The 22,233-nt window shown below is 31.4% G+C and overlaps 1 protein-coding gene across 50 annotated transcripts; it reads right to left on the reverse strand.

The window, feature by feature from the left end:
- Positions 1-986: 986 nt before the first annotated feature.
- CaMKII (Calcium/calmodulin-dependent protein kinase II) lies at positions 987-22,113 on the reverse strand. 50 transcript variants are annotated; one of them, XM_086826308.1, is made up of 17 exons: positions 21,812-22,096; positions 20,537-20,571; positions 20,232-20,461; positions 20,045-20,139; positions 19,321-19,380; positions 19,166-19,220; positions 18,542-18,867; positions 17,963-18,057; positions 17,749-17,871; positions 17,548-17,674; positions 17,087-17,179; positions 15,630-15,686; positions 14,085-14,150; positions 11,357-11,432; positions 4,935-5,029; positions 3,196-3,310; positions 987-3,108 (listed from the first exon to the last, which is right to left on the reverse strand). In XM_086826308.1, the coding sequence occupies exons 3-17, from the start codon at positions 20,294-20,296 to the stop codon at positions 2,964-2,966; spliced, it is 1,593 nt and encodes a 530-aa protein (XP_086682434.1). In that variant the 5' UTR covers positions 20,297-20,461; positions 20,537-20,571; positions 21,812-22,096; the 3' UTR covers positions 987-2,963. The 50 variants fall into 50 exon arrangements, 43 of the variants coding, with proteins under 43 accessions (XP_086682434.1, XP_086682419.1, XP_086682438.1 ...); XM_086826293.1 differs by having other exon boundaries at positions 11,357-11,435; XM_086826312.1 differs by having other exon boundaries at positions 21,962-22,042.
- Positions 22,114-22,233: the final 120 nt, after the last annotated feature.

Genomic DNA, 22,233 nt, shown 5'->3' on the forward strand with positions numbered 1-22,233 from the left:
CATTGTCATAAAATTTGGTAGCTTAAGGTCATATAATCTATTAGATTATTCCCTATACGAGTAAATAACAGAATTACTAAGAAAAATAGCGGCAACAAACAAAAACTGTTCGAATACAAATTAGTTATATTATCAGTCGTTCAGCTACACTGAGTCGGTTTTCTTCATGTAATTAAAATGCAAAATATGAAAATTTAATCCCCCTATTTAAAATTGTTGTTCACATGTCTTATAGGGTCTTCTCGCTGAGATTCATTTGCCTTTTTGGTGATTTCTCAATTTGTTCTCCATCCGAATTTGTAGTCTTGTTTTGACGATGGTTAGGAGATAGTTCTTTGGTGCGACTATGAATTCTTCTCGTCAGTAAGATTTAACCATTCACTACGAAAAAGTAAACCATGAATATGGATGGTGCCAAAGTTTAATGTATGTCAGAGAACATTTTCAGTCCTTTCCGGTATATTCTAGCCCTATTATTATTATTATTTTGAATTGCAACTTATTTATATAACTCCTATTTCTGGTTTATTTTCAATAGATTTTTTCGTCTTATACTACAATGGACACTCTTCGGGGCATTTGCTCTTTGTTAGAAAAAAATCATTCGAGAATTTTCAATTCTCCGTCACCTCATTTATTTTAATATAGTGCCAACATAATCTGCAGCAATCTGCATGTTTTCTTTTGTTGAACAGCCCAACATAGTTGGTAACGTATTCCGCAGTAGCCATTTAAAGAAGCTTCGTTTATATATCGGATAGAGAGTGCAGATGCAGCTCTGTGGGAATCGGAGTTTCACATCTGCGAAAAATTTCAACAGTTTCACACGGATGGACTGTGTGGGAAGAGAGTATTAATCGACAAAAAATACCTTTGAAATTAGCTAAAATCGCTGAAATCAAAATTGGTGATAAATAACAAATTTATCAACACATGGAAATTACATATTTATTGATTTATTATGGTAAAAACAAGGACAGTGTATATATTTTAATAAGTTATTTTTTATTATCTGTGTGTTATAAATCATATATATGGAGTAATTTATTTAATATGTGGTATTATTAAAATGTAGGTTGGACTTTTTAGCTTTACTGGCTTAAAATTGCATTACACTATTAAATTGCATTCAATATTAGAAAGACATCCACTACTGCAAATAATTTAATAGGCAATGTTGTATTTTACTTGTACCTCTATTTTTATTTTTTATTTTTTTTTATTTTGATTAAAGTTAATAAATTATGTATTATTCTTAAAAAGTTTTTAGCTTTGAAGCAGTTGCATCTTTACGATAATTTTTGAAACGCCAAAACGTACTTTCATATTTATAGTTTCGTATTAATATGTATATTTTCGTATAAATTCTTATTGTTTGAAGACATTGAGATGCTAGAAGGAAAATTTTATATAGTTCGGCATTTTTACATTTTGAAGATAAAACAAACGAGTTTAGTTTTTATATTGATTAAACATATTAATAAACCCCTTCATTCTTTCCACACACTTAAATGCTGTCAAATTTTCCTAGATTAGTTAAAGCTAAATGAGAACCCACTTGAATATGAAACATCAAAGCAAATGTACATTTAATCGAAATGGCAAAGCAACTTTCTTCAAAAATGCGTTTTTTTTATTTTAAATCCATATCCTGAAGAGAAGTTGTAATCTGTTTTACGATAATACAGTCTCATACAATATATTTTTGCCATTGTACTCTTTATAACACAAAAAGATATACCCAATTACGAATATTACCTAACCTAATACATTGTTTTTAATTATTGTGCTCCATAACTTCTTTTATATTTCAATTCTTATATATAAATAATATATGATAAGCAATGCACCCGAAAATGTAAAAAAAGTAATTATATAATTAAGATATTTTATTTTTATAAAATTTGTTCCAATTTATTTTTGTTGAATTTTATTTAGTAACAGTGTTATGTGTACATTAGGCTTACCCTATGGATATGACTGAGAATGACAGCGACAGTGTAGCAGTGTAACATAGCATTCTTATTCAGTGCATACATCATTCCACGAAGTACGTGGTATGATTGCAGCGAAGCACTCCAATTAATATCCATAGAATTGCCAATAAAAATAAATGACTGAATATGCTAGAGAACGGCGTCGTTGGACATACATAAAAGTTAAAGATTATTTCCGCATTATTTTAGTAGGTAACAATTAGCTAATTTTTTTTTCTTTATTTGGTTTTATTTACTTAGTTGATCAAGAATTTTTAAATGCTACATTTTGAAATTTTACCTAATGCTTTACATTTTTTGTAATATTATTAATGCTAGCTGGGAGTAATATATAATATATTTATCGACTGTGATCTCACATTTTCAGTAAGCATAGAAATGTGTGTGGGTACATTGTATGTAACTTGGAGAATGGTAATAAGTTCGATATGTATAATCTTTTGATTATACACAATGCCTTTTTTATATATTTATTTTCAGAGGCATTCGATTTAGTGAAGAACAAGGTAAGTTCTCTTTTAGATATAAAAGTTATTCATTTTCATTTCGATACATCGATACACAAATCTTGAATGATAATTGTTATTATATACGCGTATTTAATTGGGTAATTATACTTTGTTCACAATTTTACATTAAATTTTTAACCAATATATTAATTAGATTTAATGTAGGTTTTTTATTTTTATTTTTTTTTCATGTTCATGTTTTTCCATGCTTGTTTTTATTATATATCTATGGGATATCTCTGAAAATACGGATATATTGAATAATTATATTTATGTATTATATATAAAAGGGACATAGGAAAACTCTTAAAAAAGAAATACAAGCAAAATAATCAATTTCACCACTTAACAAACTTTATTCCACGATTTCAATCTTCATTATGAATATTTAATGCATATCAATTTGTGGCCTAATGTGCATTATGACAGTTTATGTTAAATTAACTGGAGGTACACACTATTTTTGAGATATAAAATCGAATGTCGTAGCTCCACTTATTTTTGCAGATGCACTTCGATGAAAATGCACATTTTGCCATTTGTTATCGCGTTTGTGCCAGACGCGCGTCTCCTCCGACTGATGAGTGTGTGCGTGTCCCTGTCTATTTGAAAAAAAAAAGATTACAAATGCAATTACTCATAAAAATTGCACTGCATACGCAGGCATACGCATTTTAAACGTTACTTACTTATCGATATATTGTGTGAGTCGGACATAAGCAATGCAAGCTGATTCTTCACCCAATAAGTGCACATGAGGATTCAATATGGTTGTGTTAATTGCCTTGCAATTTTTGCCAAGAACTGGAATTTCAAATATTTTAATATTATTAATATTTTAATATTTTTTATGGATATAATAAAAAAAATTATTTCAAAATTTAATAAAAACTATTATAGAAAAATTGTTTTCCATAAATATAAATTTTGTCAACTTTCTGTTCAATTGTTTAAAATTGCCGGGCAAATGTTATTGTTGCTGAAAAATGTTGAAAAACTTTCCTGAAAATTCGTTAGGCCCTCAAAAGACGACACACTTTTAACATTACATTTTAAAGGTATACAGCAGCGTTAGTATAAACCACACTTCCCGCAACAACGGTAGTCGCTTTACGTGAAGAATATCGATCTAGTGCAAAATGACCAAAGTGAGCCCAGCAGGATCGGTACCCTAACAGTACAACTGGATTCAAACAAAGATATCTTCTGCGTTGTTTTCGGTTCATTATTTGTTGTATGTTGCAATGCAGTAAAGTTTTAATTGAAATCTGATGGATTATGTTGCGCCTCTAGCAAGGTAAAATGGAATCGTTTTCGTTGTTTGTTTTTGCGCCGGAAAATAAATAAAAAAAATATAATTTATCGTATCGTAATTTGAATTATCTGCGTTTTATTATCACTTTGGGGTTACATGAGAAAAAGTTCGCCGCGCCCGCTTGTAAAATATAAAGTAAATATACATAAAGTATTTTAAGCGTATAGAGCTTATAAACTACGCGAATTCTTGAAAACGAGTTATACGAATTGCCACTATGCAAACCTGAAAAATAAGTGTATTAAACTGCTTATCCATAATTTTTCGAACTTCCGAAAAAAAAACCAAACAAAAAGGGATTTGTTTCGAAATTTAGATAAAGATGGAGATGTAGGGGAGGGAATGCTTTTTGTAAAAACGTTGCGTACAATATAAATATAAATCAATAAATTTACTTATTCAATCATGCCACATATTGTGATTGATTCTGATTACAAGGCATTGCCTTGGTCGGCTATACCCTGGCAAGCGCCAGAATTTTCAGTTTTTGCTTCTCGCTTCACCTAATTCTTTTTGCCTTTGGATATATCTGTTACAATATTTACAAGTGTTTTGGGTTGTAGTTTATTAAATATTGTTAAAAGCTAAGTGAAGTTATTTGTACTGGATTAACAAATTAATTTCCAGAAAAGATTTAAAACTTGGATGCGTTTTCAACCGAGAAGGTGTGAACGAGAAGGTCATTACAATTCCGGAATTTTAGTTCCTTTTTATTGGCATATAAATTTATGGAAAATATTGCAGTTTTCAATTCGATTCTAACATACATATGTATGTATTTTATTTACAGGTTGCATCAATCAAATTGCAATCAAAATTGCAAAATAATAAATAAATAAATTGCTGCACATTTTTACTAGGAAGGTAGGATTCCGCTTGGAATTCCTTTACAATTCCTATTCCTATCCCTTGGAGAAAAAAATTGATAAATTTGGGAACGGCAAAGCCGTATTAACCATCCTATCAACAAATTGTAGATGTCAGATGGATTTTTTTTTGGAAAGAGTCGAAAATAATACGGATTTTGGTTCAAAGTAAAACTAGCTTATTAATAGAAAATAAATTAATATGCTAAGTTATATTTGAATAATTAAATGTTCGTAGTTTACTCACCATTTTCAAAATAAAATTTGTGAAAATCAATTCCTTCGACAAGATTACCCAAGGCCTCTGGCTCAAACGCAGTTAGATGTGGATCACAAATTTTGCTGAAATAAAAACGCATTATAAATATTAGCACAGCTTGTTTTACACATGTGAAGCAGTAGGGATTTTTTGAGAAAAAATCGTCTTACTTGTCATTATAAAATCAAAGTTATAAACAAAAAAAAACTCTACAGCGTTACCTTCCAAAATATGTACAGAATTCTTCAGATATAATGCATTCAGTAAAATAAAAATAACAAGAAAGGAAGCTAACTTCGACTCGCCGAAGTTTATATACCCTTGCAGACAGAACTTCTATGACTAGGAATCCATACAATATAAATTATATATATTTGTGTTAAAAAACAATGAAGTAATACCTGCTTTCATTTCATTCACCTATACATATTATATTTGCAGTTTTACAGCCTCTGTTTGCGTAGGAACGGGCAGACGGACAGACGGACATGGCTAGATCGACTCGGCTACTGATCCTGATCAAGAATATATATACTTTATATGGTCGGAGGTGCCTGCTTCACTGCGTTGCAAACTTCTGACTGAAATTATAATACCCTGCAAGGGTATAAAAACATAAAATACCTTATCGAGTTGTGTAATTTAAATGCTAAAATATTACTTTCTGCGGTAATTTGTAAGCCGCAGATCGCGGTTATGCAGCAATAGGCAAAGTAAGGAACATAGCAAATGCTGCAGAACCAAATGCTCGCTCAGAAGTCCTCAAAAAAAAAACCAACAACATTTTTAGGCGGTTATTCTAAAAATATAATTCGAATGGAATTTTGCACCACAAATTTGAGCTATTGCAGTCCGTAGTTCAACTAAGATTCACCTAGTAATCAAATCCTATATTCATCTTAATGATTCCAAGACGAATAATCCAGACAGTAAGGCCCATGAAGGCACTGGGATTCTGATCAAGACACTCATGAGCCATTGCCAGTTGCTATTATTTTCTACGACTTTTATACAAGCAATATCGAAGTAGGATGATTTGGTATCCGCTCTTTCCAAACAGCAAACAGTATAAAATGTGGAATAGTAAATCAGGGATAAGTTTACCAATCGAGAGTGAATCTTCGTAACATACTCCAAAAGGAATGTAACACTGTACATCACTTACGAAAGGCAAACCAACAACCGTTCTTACAAAAAGTTTGCTATTTGCAGACGATAGTGATAATGCTGCTCATCTAGTGATTTTGTCTAAGTGGCTATCAGACAGTCGCATAAGCTTTACCCTCAACAGATAAATTTGCTCTCCATTAGCTCTAAAAAATACGCTTTTGGTTTTTGTGTAAATGTGAGCTGAGGTCTCTCCCGACAGGCTCTGAGTTTATGCTTTACATCAATACTGAGTTTGTATTCTTCTATTTATACGTATACCCATATATAAATGGTGTACATTTTTGATATTCTCACATCAATTGAATGGAACTTCTTTTCAATTGTTTGAACTTGCCACGCAATGTTTTTGTTGCTAAAAAATGAATATTCTTTAGGGCCTCAACATATGTTGACAACACACTGTTAACGTATGCATTAACGTTAAGGAGCTAAATTATGAAAGTGGGCTTTTAAGAGTTTTTTACATAATGCCTGCTAATGGGCGATCAAATTCCGGACAGAGTAAACATGCCACATATCGGCAAGTGAATACTCGTAATAATCAAACACAAGAAGATGAAGAACCCAATATGCACAGGCTCACCCTGCATATGCGCTACCCCAGAAACAAAACACTTCCCGTCTTCTACGGCTGCCGATGAGGTGAATGCTTGCCTGAAATCGTCCTCTTTGTGGTGGGAAACTAAAATTTAACACAAACTTGAGTCACTTTATAGAATGAGGTCCGTCTGCTGAGCTCGCAAGACAACTGTTGGCGCTTCGGAATGGCAATATTGCTGTTTATACTGGATTAATATCGTTTCCGGCAAATTATTTTGAAATCACGTCATCGAAGGAAGAACTCATCAACAAAGTTTTCTCCGACATTGCCCAAAATAATACAAGTCCTAATTGTCTTAGTGAACGAACGAAAAATAAACACGTCGATAGTTTGAATTCCATTATCCCAAGTCAAATCGCTGAAGGAAGCTTATTCATAAAAATACGTCGAAGGCGTGACCAACGAGGATAAATTGGGCTGTCAGACGGAGTTTTTGAACTCGCTTGGTGTTTCAAAAACTCCGCGGCATAATTTTCAGCTAAGGGTTGGCTCAATCATAATCAATCTGTCAAATCTGAATCATCCGAAATTGTGCAATGTTGCGGTTGTCCTTCAAAAAACTAATAAACATTGTAATTCAAGCAACGATCAACAAGGAAAATTCAAAGGAGAGGGAGTCCTAATCCAACGAATTTCAATAATTCCATATGCTCTTCAATTTAAATTTATGCTGATTCAGTTCAAGGTTGGTTGGCTAACTTCGGCACGCCGAAGTTTCTATACTCTTGCAGATTGTAACTCGATCACTAGGAAACAATACAATATAATTTATATATTTATATGTGTTACGAGTGTTAAGGTCTTGCAAGCAGTAGATAAAAGAAGTTAAAAGACAGAAAATAACACAAAATACCACAGTATGTGGTCCAATAACACAAAGGTTTGACGTAATTTGAGGTAATAAAATTGGAGCTACCATTGATAGATAGTTTCACCCAAAGGAATTCAAAATCGGTTGCTTTCCTCGAGAGTTAATAATTCTGGCGGGAGTGAGGAGTCAACCGCTATAAGAACTCCACCCCGTGCCTGATAAGGCGATCTAGCCAACATGCTGTGAACACGGCTGGAAAAACTTCGGAGCTCAAAATCTCCGGATTTAACCAGGTTTCTGTGAACACAATAACCTGAGAAGCAAACGAAAAACTATCAGAATACTAGATAGAAAGCTTACTACGTAAGCCTCTTGCATTGTAATAGGAAATGGTTAGACAGTTAGTTAGTTTTTTGAGGCGGAGTTAGACGTAGAATTCGCAGTGGTCTGCCGCTTTTTCTTTTCTTAGCTTCGAACTCCTTGACAACAATATACTCTGGTTTTGTCTTGGATAAAAGCGATAACATCTTCCGATGTTTGAGCGGGGGAGAGCCGCGAAACAAATATATGTCTCGTGGGTAGGACTGCTTAAGGGCTTTTAGCGCTTGATTTCAGCACCCTAGGATTTAATGCTGGGGTCGAGGGCTGTGCCCAGGGAGGCTGCTGCTGAGAGTCTGTTGCGGGTTGTTGGGATCCGCCTACATGTTACCCACCAATAGCGGTGCGAGACTCATTTAATAGCGTAAGGCTATTAAATTGGGTTTCCAGCCCCAAGAACATTTCATGAGTTTTGCGAAAACTCGATAAAATGTCCATAACGCAGGCCGATGGTTTTGTTCACATCGTCCACCGTCCGACCTGCAACACCAATACATTTGGCGAGCATGATGTTGTCGCACAGCCACAGCCGATTGTAAGGTCCCCTGCAGAAATAGCCTTTTTGCTGGTTTTAGCCAAACAGACAATGTTAGCGAACATTATTAACACTTACCACTGTACTTGTACTTGAGAAAAAAAGAGTTCGAAAGATAAGAAGTGCAGCGGCACAGCGAGAGCGAGAGAGCGGGCACAAGAAGAAGGCACAAATAGGAAGAGATGCAAAAGCTACACTAGAAGCACAAATGAATTGGGAAATAAAAACCATTTAAATGCACAAATAAGAATAGCGAAGTGAACGGGGAGATGTTGTTCAGCAAATAGAAGAATTAATTTAATCCCGGTGGTTAATATTAAACTTGACAACAAATCAAAAACGCAAGAAAAAAACACGACCGTTCACTGGGAAAAATTAAAGAAGATAAAAGGGCTATACCTAAAATTTGATGAAGCTCTATTGAAAACTGAAAAAGATATAATTTTTAATTGTATTAATTTCTTGATCCTACGGCATCTATAGTAAGAAGTAACTGCAAAGTTTCCTTCAGATAGCTTCAAAACTGAGAGACTAGTTTGCGTAGAAACGGACAGAAGCACGGACGGACAAAAGCATAGACGGACATGGCTATTTCAACTCGGCTGTTGATGCTGATTAAGAATATATATACTTTATGTGGTCGGAAGTGCCTCCTTCAACGCGTTGCAAAATTCTGACTGAAATTGTAATACCTTGCAAGGGTATAATGAAGAAGAAATCAGACGCAGTGAAAGAATTAAAAGAAAAACGAAATTATCATATCGATTTTTAGGAAGGTGTCTCATGAATACTAAAACATCCTTAAACGATATTGCTAATACCTTTGATGAAATTAGGTTTCGCAAGGACAGATCTTTCTCGGAGAAAGCTATAAAAGATAAACCTAATTCTCATTTTCAAAACAATACTTGGTCCTCAGTGCATAAACCAGAAGCTTAGATACCCTTGCTGAATTAACTTCGATCACTATAAATTAAAACAATATAAATTATTTATATTTATGTTAAAAAACTGACTGGAATTTTAATACCCTTCAAGGGTATAAAAACATAGTTGATTGTGAATGGGTATTTTGTATGAAACAATAGGAATTTGAAAGGTTAGTAAAGTTTCACATTTTCACCAGTTACACGAATGCCAAGTTTTAGATTTTTATTGGCACTTTCAAATCAATACGATTTAATGGTTAATCATATGGATGTGAAAACTGCAACTCTAAACGAATGAATGAACGTTGAATCATTCTTATGAGAATAAAGTATATAAACTTAATAAAGCTATATATGATTTGAAAACTTAGGAGTTGATCGTGTATTTATATTTTGGATAAGGGTATTTCGAAATATATACATTTTTGTTTATATATGCGGATGAAGCAGCAAATGCTACAAACAAATCTGATACAACGTCCAATTTTAATTCTTTCTTCTTCATATGATCGATTTACGTAAATTAGACATTGGATTAGATATTGGCATAAAAATGTATAGAACTGCTGGAGAGATTTGTCTTAGTCAGTCAGCATATGTATATTAAAAATGTAATATTGAAGATAGTAATTAAGTTAGTACTCCCCTCCCAAGCAAGTTAGACTTTATAGATCTGCAATCAGAAGTATTATGTGATGCACCGTGTAGAAATTTTATTGGCTGTTTGATATACACTACGTTATGTGCACGGCCCGACTTAAGTACTTCAATAAGTATTCTAAGCAGATATATAAATACAACAATGAGGAACTATGGCAATACCTTTAAAGAGTCCTTACCCTGCTGTACCACACCACATGTCATCAACAGTCATCAACGTGATTGAATTGTTGATGAATTGTTGATGAATCATTGATGTATTGTTGATGAATTGTTGTTGATGACAGCCTAGGACATGCCCATGTTAAATTCATCAACAATTTGTATGGCCATTCATCGATGAATCATCAACAACACCACCTTGACTGTTGATGAAACGTTGATGAATTACTGATAACCGGTACTGCAGGGAATGTACAAAAGTCACATATGATTGTAGATAATTGTGCACGAATACATTCATGTTTGCATCCGATTCGCATAAAATTAAAACTGAAATCCTAAAATAATAAAACTTGGCCAAATCCCGGAATAGAGAATTTCCCGATCGTTCCTATGGCAGCTATTTGATTTTATTGTAATGAGATTTTCATAAAATAAAACTGAAATTCTAGAGTCACGCGAAATGGTCATTTCTCAAAGTTTTAATATTGAAAAACAGCGGTTATAATTTTTTTGTTTTTAAATTCATGATTCATCACCGCGTTGCAGACTTCTGACTTAAATTATAACACCATGCAAGGGTATACAACTCAACCCGGTACTGTTTTAATGAGATATGAGGAGCCGCGAAGAGCATTGTGAGTGCCCAAGAACAAAACGAAAACCGATAACCGAAAACCGATGTTAAAATTCTTAAACACCTATATAATTTACAAATAAAGCCTGGTACTACCATAAGATAATTATTCTTCCAGCGGCAAAATTCCTCATAAAAAAAGGTAGCTAAAGGAAAAAGAAGAACAACTTTCACTCGGGCGGGTACTAAAATAAGATAATTGTTGTGAGGAAAAAAGGTTGAGCGTTGACGGATCGAAAAACAAATCACCTGTGATTTAAATGTTATATATTTATAAAACCAAGATGGAGGCAAAAAATTTAATGGAAAAAATATTGGTCGCATGGAACTCCTTTTTAACCGGCAAAAAAGGTTGAACTTGTTGCCGTACGACGAGGTACATAATCTTAAATTAAAATCACAAAACAGCAACATTCTTCAGGCGTGTTTACCTTATATTAGTACCAGGCTTAAAACGAAAAATGTTGTTGCTAAAGTTTAAAATTTGGAGAAATACAATACAATATTATTTAGTAAAATTTACTTACGTGTATCCGTCGAAGTCGCCACTGTTGATCGCTTCAATGAGTTGCTCGGTGATCTTTATTATTTCTTGTCGTCTAGCTGCTTTTTTTAAGTAGAACAAGATATTTTGTTAGCTGATTTTGATTTTGTAACTACTTAATTTTAGTATGTAATTATGCAATTTTAGTCGATGAATTCTTGACCTTTGGACCCTTTATAATGACTAAATTTCCAAGCACTAAATATACAGTAAGAACTTTTTAAATACTCCATTTAACTTACTGACACTTGTTGAAAATACCTATTGTTACACAGTGCTCTTTTCTTACACAACGTATCAAATACCTAAAAAACTTAAAGGGAAAACATAGACTGCTTATCGAAAATAGTTTGTTTCTCAATACCTAGGTAAGGATTGGAAAATGATGTGTTGTTTGGTGCATGCACTTTTATACAAGCATGCAAGAATTGATAATACAAAAATGTGGCGGTAAGGCATGAGTGTGTATATTGTAATGAATAAAGTTTAAAAATTGATCTGTTGGGGACCTCTAATATATAATTATTAAAATGTATAAAATATTAAAGTTCTTGTTAAAATGTATTCAAATATTGAACTTCTTGTTAAATGATAGGGCTTTAGTAACCTACATACCAAAGGCAAACCATTTTAAATACTGCCAATTTCAACAATTTTTAATGGAAGGTGCTTTTTTTTAATTTAAAAAAATTAAAATAAAGTATTCAATAATGATTTTCCTATTTTTAATATATTGTTTAGTTTTAGCTTAAAAAAAAAACAACAAAAATATATATAAGTATATATAAAGCAATGTTCGTAATATACATATATAATATATATAATTAATTAATAAGAAGCATATCTGTATGCTGCGATTTTCACAAACGTTTTGCAATGGTTTTTTTTATTCGATTGTTTAATATTGGTTAATTTTAAGGATCTGACTTGAATGTTTTCAGACGTAAAGTGTGAAAATATCTTTAATTTGTTCAATTGTTTCTAAGAGGCAACACAGGAAAAATCGCTAAATTACAATAAAAAGGGCTGTATTCTTGGTTTAATTTCAGCGATCTCAATGAATTTCCAGGTACAAATTTATTATTTATTTCATTGAATCAAAACCATATTTTATTCTCCTTTTACAATTATAACCTCTTCTTTAAATAATTATTTTAAACTGAATGTTTTGTTATACCAACTAAATTGGTTTCAAAAAGGGAGGTTTTTGGTGCCATAATTTGATTTACCCTAATTTGATGATTAAAATAAGCATCAAACATGGTCCAAATGACGACTTTGTTTTTTAAATAAAATCGTATTTATTGATGAAAAAGCCAAAGTTGGCCGTTTTTCATATTCATACAATTTTGTTAATGTGAAAACGGGAACACTCCTGTTAAATGCATACATTTATATAACTTTTTCAGTCATTTGAAAAAAAAGCAATTATTGCGGTCGGTTTCTTCTCAGTTGTAAAAAAATACAATGGCACTAAAAATCTTGTCGTCAACTATAAAAAAAGCACAATACAAAAAAAAATTGCTTTTTAATCACTACATATGTGTGATACCCATGTGGTACAAGGTTAAAATATATGTTCTTCATAACTTTTTATAAAAACCATGAACAGGAATTTACTTTTCCGAGGGTGTTTGATGCACTGAACTTAAATCCTCAGAAAATCTCGCATTCTTCAAGTTTTCGAGATATTTTAAGTTAAACTTCCAAAAAGTACGTTATTTGCATTCATTTGAAGTGTTTTTTCAATACTGTTTAAATTTTAATTTGGAAACATTTTTATTTGTCTCTGCGATATCAAAAAAGGAGGGTATTTTAATATTTACCAGAAGTTTGGAACGCAGTGATGGAGTAATTTTAGCCCTATAAAGTATATCTTCTTGATCAGCATCAACAGCCAATTCGGTTTAGCCAAGCAAGGTTATTCAAATTATAACTTCACCGGTTTTCTACGTATTTTATTTTACTCTAAGGATATGGTCTTTATTTGTTATTACTTTAGCATTATGACTTTGATTTTATGCAAACCGGATGATTACAATATATTTCGGCCGAAGACCATTTTTGTTTTCTGTATACATCGTTAAATTCACACACTCAAAAAATTTAATATCCTTGACCTGTAACGCTAGACGAAGCGATTTACATATGTATGTATGGTTATCCAAATTCGGTAACAAAATGTATACCAGTTAAGTAAAATGTGTTTTTAAATTTTACCACACTCACTGCCTGTGTTTTGCAATATATTACAAAACACAAGTAGTGGGAACTCGAGCCTTCATTTGTCATCATATTAATTTGTAATTCTAGCAATTTAACAAAGTCACAAAAAAAATATTCAAGTTCCTTTTAATTTTACCCTAAGTGTTTTGGTATTTAATTGACTGCATTTTTTACCCTTGCTATAAAATATAAATTAAAAGTTACAAAAAAGCACAAGCTTAAATATGAGTAAAAATATTTAATTTAAATAAAATGATCATGTTCAAAACAGAAATAGTAAAGGCTTGTTCTTAAAATAATAATAATAATTTCTAAATTATTTCTCCCCAATATATCCTAGGCAAGCGATTGATATTATTGACAAGACTTGACTATCGCTGTTAAAACCTCACGTGTTTGTTTTTTCCTTATTAGGAACGAAGATACACATTTTTAGCACTCAGAACTCGCAAATTTATTCTGGTCTTTAATATGTACATACATACCTGACGAGCACTGCGAGTTTCCTGTAATTTGGTGGCAAGTTTTTGCAGGACACAGTATCCTTAAATCTAAAAACGCACATACTTTTGTATTTATTTTTATGCATCCAAATATTTTATATAGTGTATTTTCAAGTGGTGTTTATGAGAAGTTGATGATAAAATGAGTCCAACTATTTGTATATATATATTTTTTTTTTGTTAAAGTGTATTATTTTCATGTAATATTATTGCTAAATTTTGAAATAATCACGCTGTATTAGAATGTTAAAAATACATAAACTATTCGATAGTTTATAAGCAAATATATACACAAATCGTTCCTAAGTGGCTTCAAAGCAAATTTGGAAAAATTGTTCTTCGTAAAATAAAAAAAAAAAACTTAAGAGGAGCTATATACAACAAAGATTAAGCGCATGACATCTATATGATATAGTAACCCAATTTCGGTAAAATTTAAAGTTTTATTTCTAAATCATAGGCTCTGACATTCACTTTTACGAGTTTCCCGTTTTAATTTTCGAAACAAAAAATACAATATTCACTTTCACAAGCTTTCTTTGATTTGAAAAATTTGAACGTTTTCTTTCTACATTAATTCGATCACGGAAAAACATTTTCGTCGGTAACAACACAATTCATTTTAATTACTAAGGTTGTCAGACAGTTGGTGGAACAAAGCACTCGGTTTAAAATACTAATTAAATGAAATACAAATATTGAATATAAAACCTTATTTTCCTTATTTAAGGTGGCTCAGAATTGAAACCTAGTTATTAGAAAATAAATATTTTTCTTCAAAACTGCAGTTGTTTTTTCTTCCCCATCATTTTATCGGGAGTTTTTAAATTCAAAAAGAATAATGATGCATAATGCAAAGCTTGGAAAATTATATTTGACCGCAGGAAGCGGTTAGATGCTTCACCGATGTTTTGGGTGGAAAAGATCGAAGTCTACATACATCGATGCTTTTCACCTCTAATCAGATTCTTTAAAAAAAAACAAGAAAGATACAAAAATGTTTAAATTTAAATTTAAATATATAAAACATATCCTTAGGCATTTTTAGTGGTGATGACTAACCTAAGCCAAAATAATCGTTAGGGGCGAATTAACTAGATTTCTTCCCGGCTGCAACATTATTGTAGTTAACAGATAAACCAAAGCCGGCATAAAACCGCAGAGAACTGAGAGACGCAAGTATATAGAATGTAGGTGTTAAAAAATGATCTGAAAATTAATAATTTTATCGTTCCTTTTATCTTTTCTATGTAATAATATAATTTGATTTTATATTTGACTTTATTAATTTAGTTTTATTCCAAACGCAGAAGATTCAATGCTGAAATAAAGAAATCAATCACCGGCTAAAATTTTAAAATAAATCTTTTAAAAATCTCTGGTATCTTTGTATTGTTTTAGCGCTAAATGCTTATAAGCTGTAACACAGAATATTACATGAAAAATGCAGTGATGGTGAGATTGATCTATATATGTATGTATATTTTAAATACATGGAGATGTGATATGTAGTTTACAAACATTTACCTTCTGGCTCTTTTGATATAACTGTTGTACTGCGATCAACGATTCCTTTTTTATCTTCTAAGGAAAAAAAAAAACAAATAAAAAACAAACGGTACAAATATCGTTTTTTGAAAATGTATGTAACTTTTACCAATATTTTTGTGAGATCCGTGTTTTATAAATGATCAACAAAGCGAAGAAAAAGCCCTACATCGACGTACATAATATTAAAAAAACATATTTACAGAAGTTATTCGCTCAAGGCAGAGTTAAAACAAAACAAAAATATATATTTATGTATATAGATATTAATTCAAAGCTCTAAAGTAAAGGGTTATTCCAGTAAAAAATAAGGCCAATTCTACCTTGGGGATTCTTCGATTTTAATAATGCATTTCGTTTCTAAAATTATTTTTTTAGTTTTGTTGCGTTGGTCCAGCTCACTACATCATTGCGGAGAGTATTGTAATATGTACATACGTACATTCTTGACAAAGGTCAATGTCCTACAATAAATGTCGGTATGTTCGGAAGTATAACCGTTACTATTACAATATAAACACTCTTTATTTATTGGCAAGGTTAACAAAAAGATATAATATAAAAAATAATATAATTTAAATTATTATTTTTCATTAAGGTATTGTAGTAGTCTGAAAACATTTATAGTGCACAGTTAAATCTATTTTACACTCCGGCTAAAATGTCCGGTAAGTCATTATTTGTCAACAAATTCAGAAGAAGAAAGAAACAAAACGGCAACCTTTTGGTTATTGACCAATGTGGGAAGACGGATGCGCATAAGAACAGGGAATGAGCCTTTCTTTTATTTATACGTCGGATTGAAGGACGTAGTAAAAGACTAATATCTGAATAATGACAATAAACTAAGGGAAGACTCTGAAAGAACGGTTTGAAATCGCTGTTGATCTTGTCTCTTTCTATATATATTTTGTGTGTAAATTAAATTAGCTTAAGCTGTTTTAAGTGTTAAGTTGACATTTGAAATGTGCTGAACTCAAAATAACTGGTTTGCTCATTCATTTTACATAAGGCATTAGTTACATCAAATGTAGCTGTTTTACTTGCTTTCATTGGCATTTAAATCTATTTTATATATATAATGAATGTACGCTTAGTTTCCTGGAGATTTTTTCACTTTTACCAGGGTTTAATGTACATTATGGACTATATAAAAAACAGGAAGTTCAAAATAAAGCATGCATATGACTAGCACGAGTAGAATGTAAAACGTGCGTGTATAAAATTATAAGAACAAAAAAATTTTTATTTATTTTCCTTACTGGGTCTTCAAACGTGATATTTTGTAACTTAAAACTTGTATTTTCATAAAAGAACTAGCGTTTTCTTATAGACACCTGACAACTAAACTAATATACACCATTTCAAAAAGCGAAAATTCGTCAACTAACTTTATAAATATGCTCAAAACATCGAATTGCATGTATAATATTTACCCTTTATATCATCGTCCTCAATGGTAGTACTGGAAGAGTCTGTAGATTCCTTGACTTGAGATCCATCACCCTTTTTGGTAATCATACTTCTACCTGTAACAAATATAATTCAATAAATAATTACAACTTTTCGAACTATGTTGGAAGAAAGGTCGATAGTTAGCTTCTTCACTTCTTGAAAAAAATTGTCATTTAATTCTGAATAACTACATAACAGAAATAGCATGTTATGCTAGGTACAACCGTTTAAAGTGTTTTCAAGAAGAATGCAAAATGCTTGTGAATGGGTTTTGGTTGAAAATTTCAAATAGATTAAAACTGCACATAAAATATTTCGTAACATTTTACTGTCGAAAAATGAATCATATAAAATGAAAACTCTCAATATCTTGATATGAGAAACCTTTGGCTTATATCACTATTAAAGTACATTAATTTTAAAATATAACATAATTAGTTACTTGAAAAATTTCTGGTAGCCAGCATAGTTGTAAGTATAGCACCCTTAAGCTTGCGCCGTGCATTAAACTTCTTGAGACAGTCAACCGTTTCTTGACGATGCACCACCGATGCCACACGTTCTCGTTGCTGTAAAATATGCACACAAGAATATATATTATATAAGACATATACTTCGATACAATTTTTCATTAATAACTTACACATATCCAAGGATGTTTTAAAGCCTCAGCGGCGGTAATTCGTTTATTTGGATTTACCGTAAGCATTTGATTAATAAGATTCTTGGCTTCTGGTGTAACTGTATCCCATTCGGGCGATGGATACTTTAGAAATACAATTAAGAATAGGTCATTAAATAAGAAATGTGTCTATAAAGCGCTATTAAAATAATGGATATTATTAAAGGGGTCTTACATCATAAGCGCCTGCTTTAATCTGAGAATACAAACGATGCTGATCTTCATCCCAGAATGGCGGATATCCAACCAAAAGTATGTAAAGAATAACGCCTGTGAAATAAAAATAAAATAAAGTGTTTCAGTGTTTATCGTTCTAAAAATGTATTTCAGTTTGAAAATATCATAAAACCAGTTGTTATTCCTAAAAACGTATGTAGAGTGTTGTAATTCAGTTTAACCTCCGCTAATTAAGAGAGTCACAAGATGTGCAAGGGATTATAAATATGGACTACATTAGGGAAAGTTATTGTCCATGTACCTAAAGTTATAAACTACCGATACCGGACGAAAAAGGTGCACGGACAAGCCATACCGAAATATTGGATTTGTGCAACATTGCTCCACGCAGTCATTCGAAGACCATGATAAAATATTAATTGATTTGCTGTTAGCTGTTTAGTTTGTTTTGGTTTTGGAGGTGATAGTTTCGTAATTGTAATTATTTCTTTCTTTCTTTCTGTCCTTTCTTATGTTTTTACCGAATATTTTGTGTACAGGATTATAGGTACTAGCGTATTTATAAAAGCGTTCTTACCACATGCCCATATATCTACCGATTTGCCATATGGTTCTTTTTTCAATACTTCCGGCGATAGATAGCCCGGGGTGCCAGCAAATCCAAACCATGCTTGATGATCGCCTTGCACTTCAATGGCTAGACCAAAGTCAGCGAGTTTCACAGCTGCACCCTTTGCCTTACTAGCTAATAGTAAATTCTCAGGCTTTAGATCGCGATGCACCACACCGTTTTGGTGGCAGTGATTGACCGATTCCAATATTTGTTGAATACAATGTGATGCATCAGCCTCTGAATAAAATTCGCGGGCAACAATATCTTCGAAAAGTTCGCCACCAGTTACACTGTAAAATTTCGTTTTGTTTTGATTAGACAAAGAAAAAGAAAAAAATCATTTAATTAAATAAATTGATCAAGCTGTTCGTTTTTATTTCTCCTTGAATTTTCTTGAAACTTTATGTTCTGTTTATAAGTTATTTTATTGGAAATATTTGGAGTTTTCTAGGATAAAAAATGATAGGGTATTTTGAGGCGTTTTTTTATTTGTGTAATCAAAGGATGAAGTATGAACCTCATTAAACAATAGTCGAGTCATTGTGACAAATTTTTTTATAGAACAGTAGTTTATGTTATTTTGCTTACAGATCAAAAACCAGGTAGTGATAGTTCTCCTCCTGAATACTGTCATGCAAACGCACTGAAAATACAGGTTTTTAGTTTTTATTTATGCACAATATCCCAATATATAAATATTAATATATATTTGCAATAATGAATACCACATATTACATACATACCTATGTTGGGATGATGTAGTTTTCTGCAAATCCTCGCTTCACGCTCCAATTTTTGAAAGTCTTAAAAATATTTTTAAAAAACCATATATTCCATTATTAGACTTGTATGACATTTAGACGGTAATGGATACATACATATGTATGTATGTATAAAAATATTATTATGAATGATCGACACTTGGAAGCGTTGTTTTCAATTTGTCGCTTGAAAGACACTTAGAAAACTAATTTGTTGGGAATGTGACAATCGAATCTGTGAGACGCAGTCGCTTGCACTAAAAATTGGATTTTTTTTATTTTTTATTATACATTTAGTTTTGTTTCTCCCCAATTTGAACTTGCAATTCTAGAGTAGATTGGTTTAATAATTTTTTGTTTATTGTGACGTTTTTAATTATTATATCTAAATACTGTATGAGATACTGTCAGGTATATACAGAGGTAGTTTAGTGCATTTACACATCGACCTATTTGCACATCTAAACATCCGTTGCCCTATAAACCGTTACCTTTCGCATTCTCTTTCGGCTTGCTTCTGCTTAGAGAAAGCTACGCGATAAAGAAAACTTCATAGAAATTGGTCAACAACAGCAAGAATTGCAACTAAAAAGAGTTGGATGTGTAAATAATTGTGAGTTTGTGTGAATAATTTTGACTACCTCTGTATGTATGTATGTATTTCTTTTGCATAGTACATATATGTATGTACATATGTACATCTTACCTCTCGCTGTCAACTTTTTGGTATTTATAATTTTTGCAGCAAATTCAAATCCTGTTGATTTCTGCACACATCTTTTAACTATTGAAAATGCGCCTCTGAAAAAAAATATCAAATAATAGTTAATTTCAATGTACGTACTTATGTCTTACTATTTTTAAAAGAACATACATATATGTTTGTAACTTACTTTCCCAGCTCTTCCTTGATTTCATAGTTGTCGGAAAAACGCGTACAGGCTGCTGGTGCAGCCATCGCGATGGCACACTTAAGAAAATCTATTGCGACTTGTAAAAATTTTACAAAAAATTGTCAACAAAAGTTTCTCTTGTTGTAATTAAATTCTTTTTTTCCAGAAGCCCCTTTTATGGGTTTAAAGTTTCCAGCTCCAATTATGTTTTGTTTATTTATTTAGCTTAGCTGCAAATCGATCAAAAAGTTTATATCGTTGTAATTCTTTTTCAGAGAAGAAAATGAACATACAAGCATACATACATGTGTAAACATTGTACGTGGTTTATTGTTTTCATCTGTGCATAAAATTTAAAAAGAAAGCTAAAAAATAGTACAACTTGCATATAACATTGAATTTTTTTAATGCATTTATTATTTTTAGTTTAATCGGCAAAGCTCTGAAAGAAAATGCTTATTTGTTTTCTAGCATGTGGTTCTGGTTTCTATTCTCATACTGTCGTCTGGGATTTTCAATTTGAGCGAATGATAAAAATTAGCTAACGCCATTTAAAAAAGTATTATTTGGAATTGTATCGATTTTTGTATTTGATAATAGAATATAAAAACTAATATGAAATAATTTTATTTTTCCAATTTAGTTGAACTGGTTGGTTTGTAAAACATTGTATTTAATTAAATTTTCATGTATATATTTAAATTCATGTATATTATTCAATTTCGAAAAAAGCGACAGGTGCTTTTTGGAATAAAGGTTCTTTTAATCTGGAATGCAGTCTTAGATAATGTATCTATGTATGTACATTGGGCGTAGTAAATGTATGTATTTTGTACGTATGTGGGTACGGATCCTTTTGCAGGTATCATTTACAAATGTACCCATGTACATACAAATGTACGTAGGGAGCTTTTTGTACAAAGCTCCATTTCTTAAAACAAGGATATTCGTTAAACAGAACTTGTTGCAAATAATAATATGGGGTTCTATGAGTATTTTCATTTTTATAAATGCACATAAAGTTATTCAATTTAATGAAGTCTTTTTTTATAAAACTTTCGGTTTTCAATATACATTCAATATACATTTCTACAAATTTATATATATTTGTATATATATATATATATATATATATATATTTACATATATACATATGTATTTATATATATCTACAAGTTTATTGAAAACCGAAAGTTTTATAAAAAAAAGACCTAATTAAATTGAAAAACTTTATGTGCGTTTATTTATTTAAATACATACATATTTATATGTATAAACTTTATTAAATCATAAGTCTTTAGAAAATTGAAAACACATGTATGTATTAATGTACAGATGTAAGTGCTTCAAATATTTGCGATATAGGGATTTAGTCTTTTTTTTAATATAGAGAAAAATATTTGTACATCAATATGCATGTACATAGAAATTTTCTGAAATGAGTGTCGACCCAGAAATCTTTTATTTGTATATATGTATGTACATATGTACATAGGTATACAAGCAAGTATCTTTGTACATATTTATGTATACAAATTTGGAATCATTCACAAATATATGATTTTATAAAGTGTTGGCACCTAATCTTTTATGAAATGAGACAATTGTCACCAGATATATAAATGTTCCGTTCCCGTTATTTTAATAAAAATATCTACATATAATATGTATATGTTTGCCAGGGAAACACACACACTCTCGACGCGTACAAATAAAGATACACAACGCACACTAAATTATTTTTAAGAAAACGTCCGTTTGCTCGAAAATCGAATTCACTACTAACACAATTTTCTTGTGGTCCCCTTTTGATTCGGAAAACGGATTGAAGAGCTTTTTCCACTTGCCGAATTTTCATCGTAAAAACGAAGGCCATACACATATTCAAATATACACCGAGACCGAAAAAGTCCGTTGTTCCTGGATTCTGCGCACTGAAAAATGTCAAAGTATCCTGGAACTGTAAAATAATATTACATATGTAAGTTGATACGTATGAATT

Source organism: Drosophila serrata, unplaced genomic scaffold (assembly GCF_035046125.1).
Source record: "Drosophila serrata isolate PLE 108 unplaced genomic scaffold, ASM3504612v1 contig_160, whole genome shotgun sequence".
Taxonomy (NCBI): Eukaryota; Metazoa; Arthropoda; class Insecta; order Diptera; family Drosophilidae; genus Drosophila; species Drosophila serrata.

What these genes read in the sequence shown, in the direction of transcription:
- CaMKII (XM_020954331.2), bottom strand. Translation starts at nt 20,296, where the DNA reads ATGGCTGCACCAGCAGCCTGTACGCGTTTTTCCGACAACTATGAAATC. An exon ending in TAAAACATCCTTGGATATGT is followed by an intron (nt 17,675 to 17,748) that starts GTAAGTTATTAA and finishes CATATTTTACAG; the next exon opens with CAACGAGAACGTGTGGCATC. An exon ending in CTCACACAATATATCGATAA is followed by an intron (nt 3,109 to 3,195) that starts GTAAGTAACGTT and finishes TTTTTCAAATAG; the next exon opens with ACAGGGACACGCACACACTC.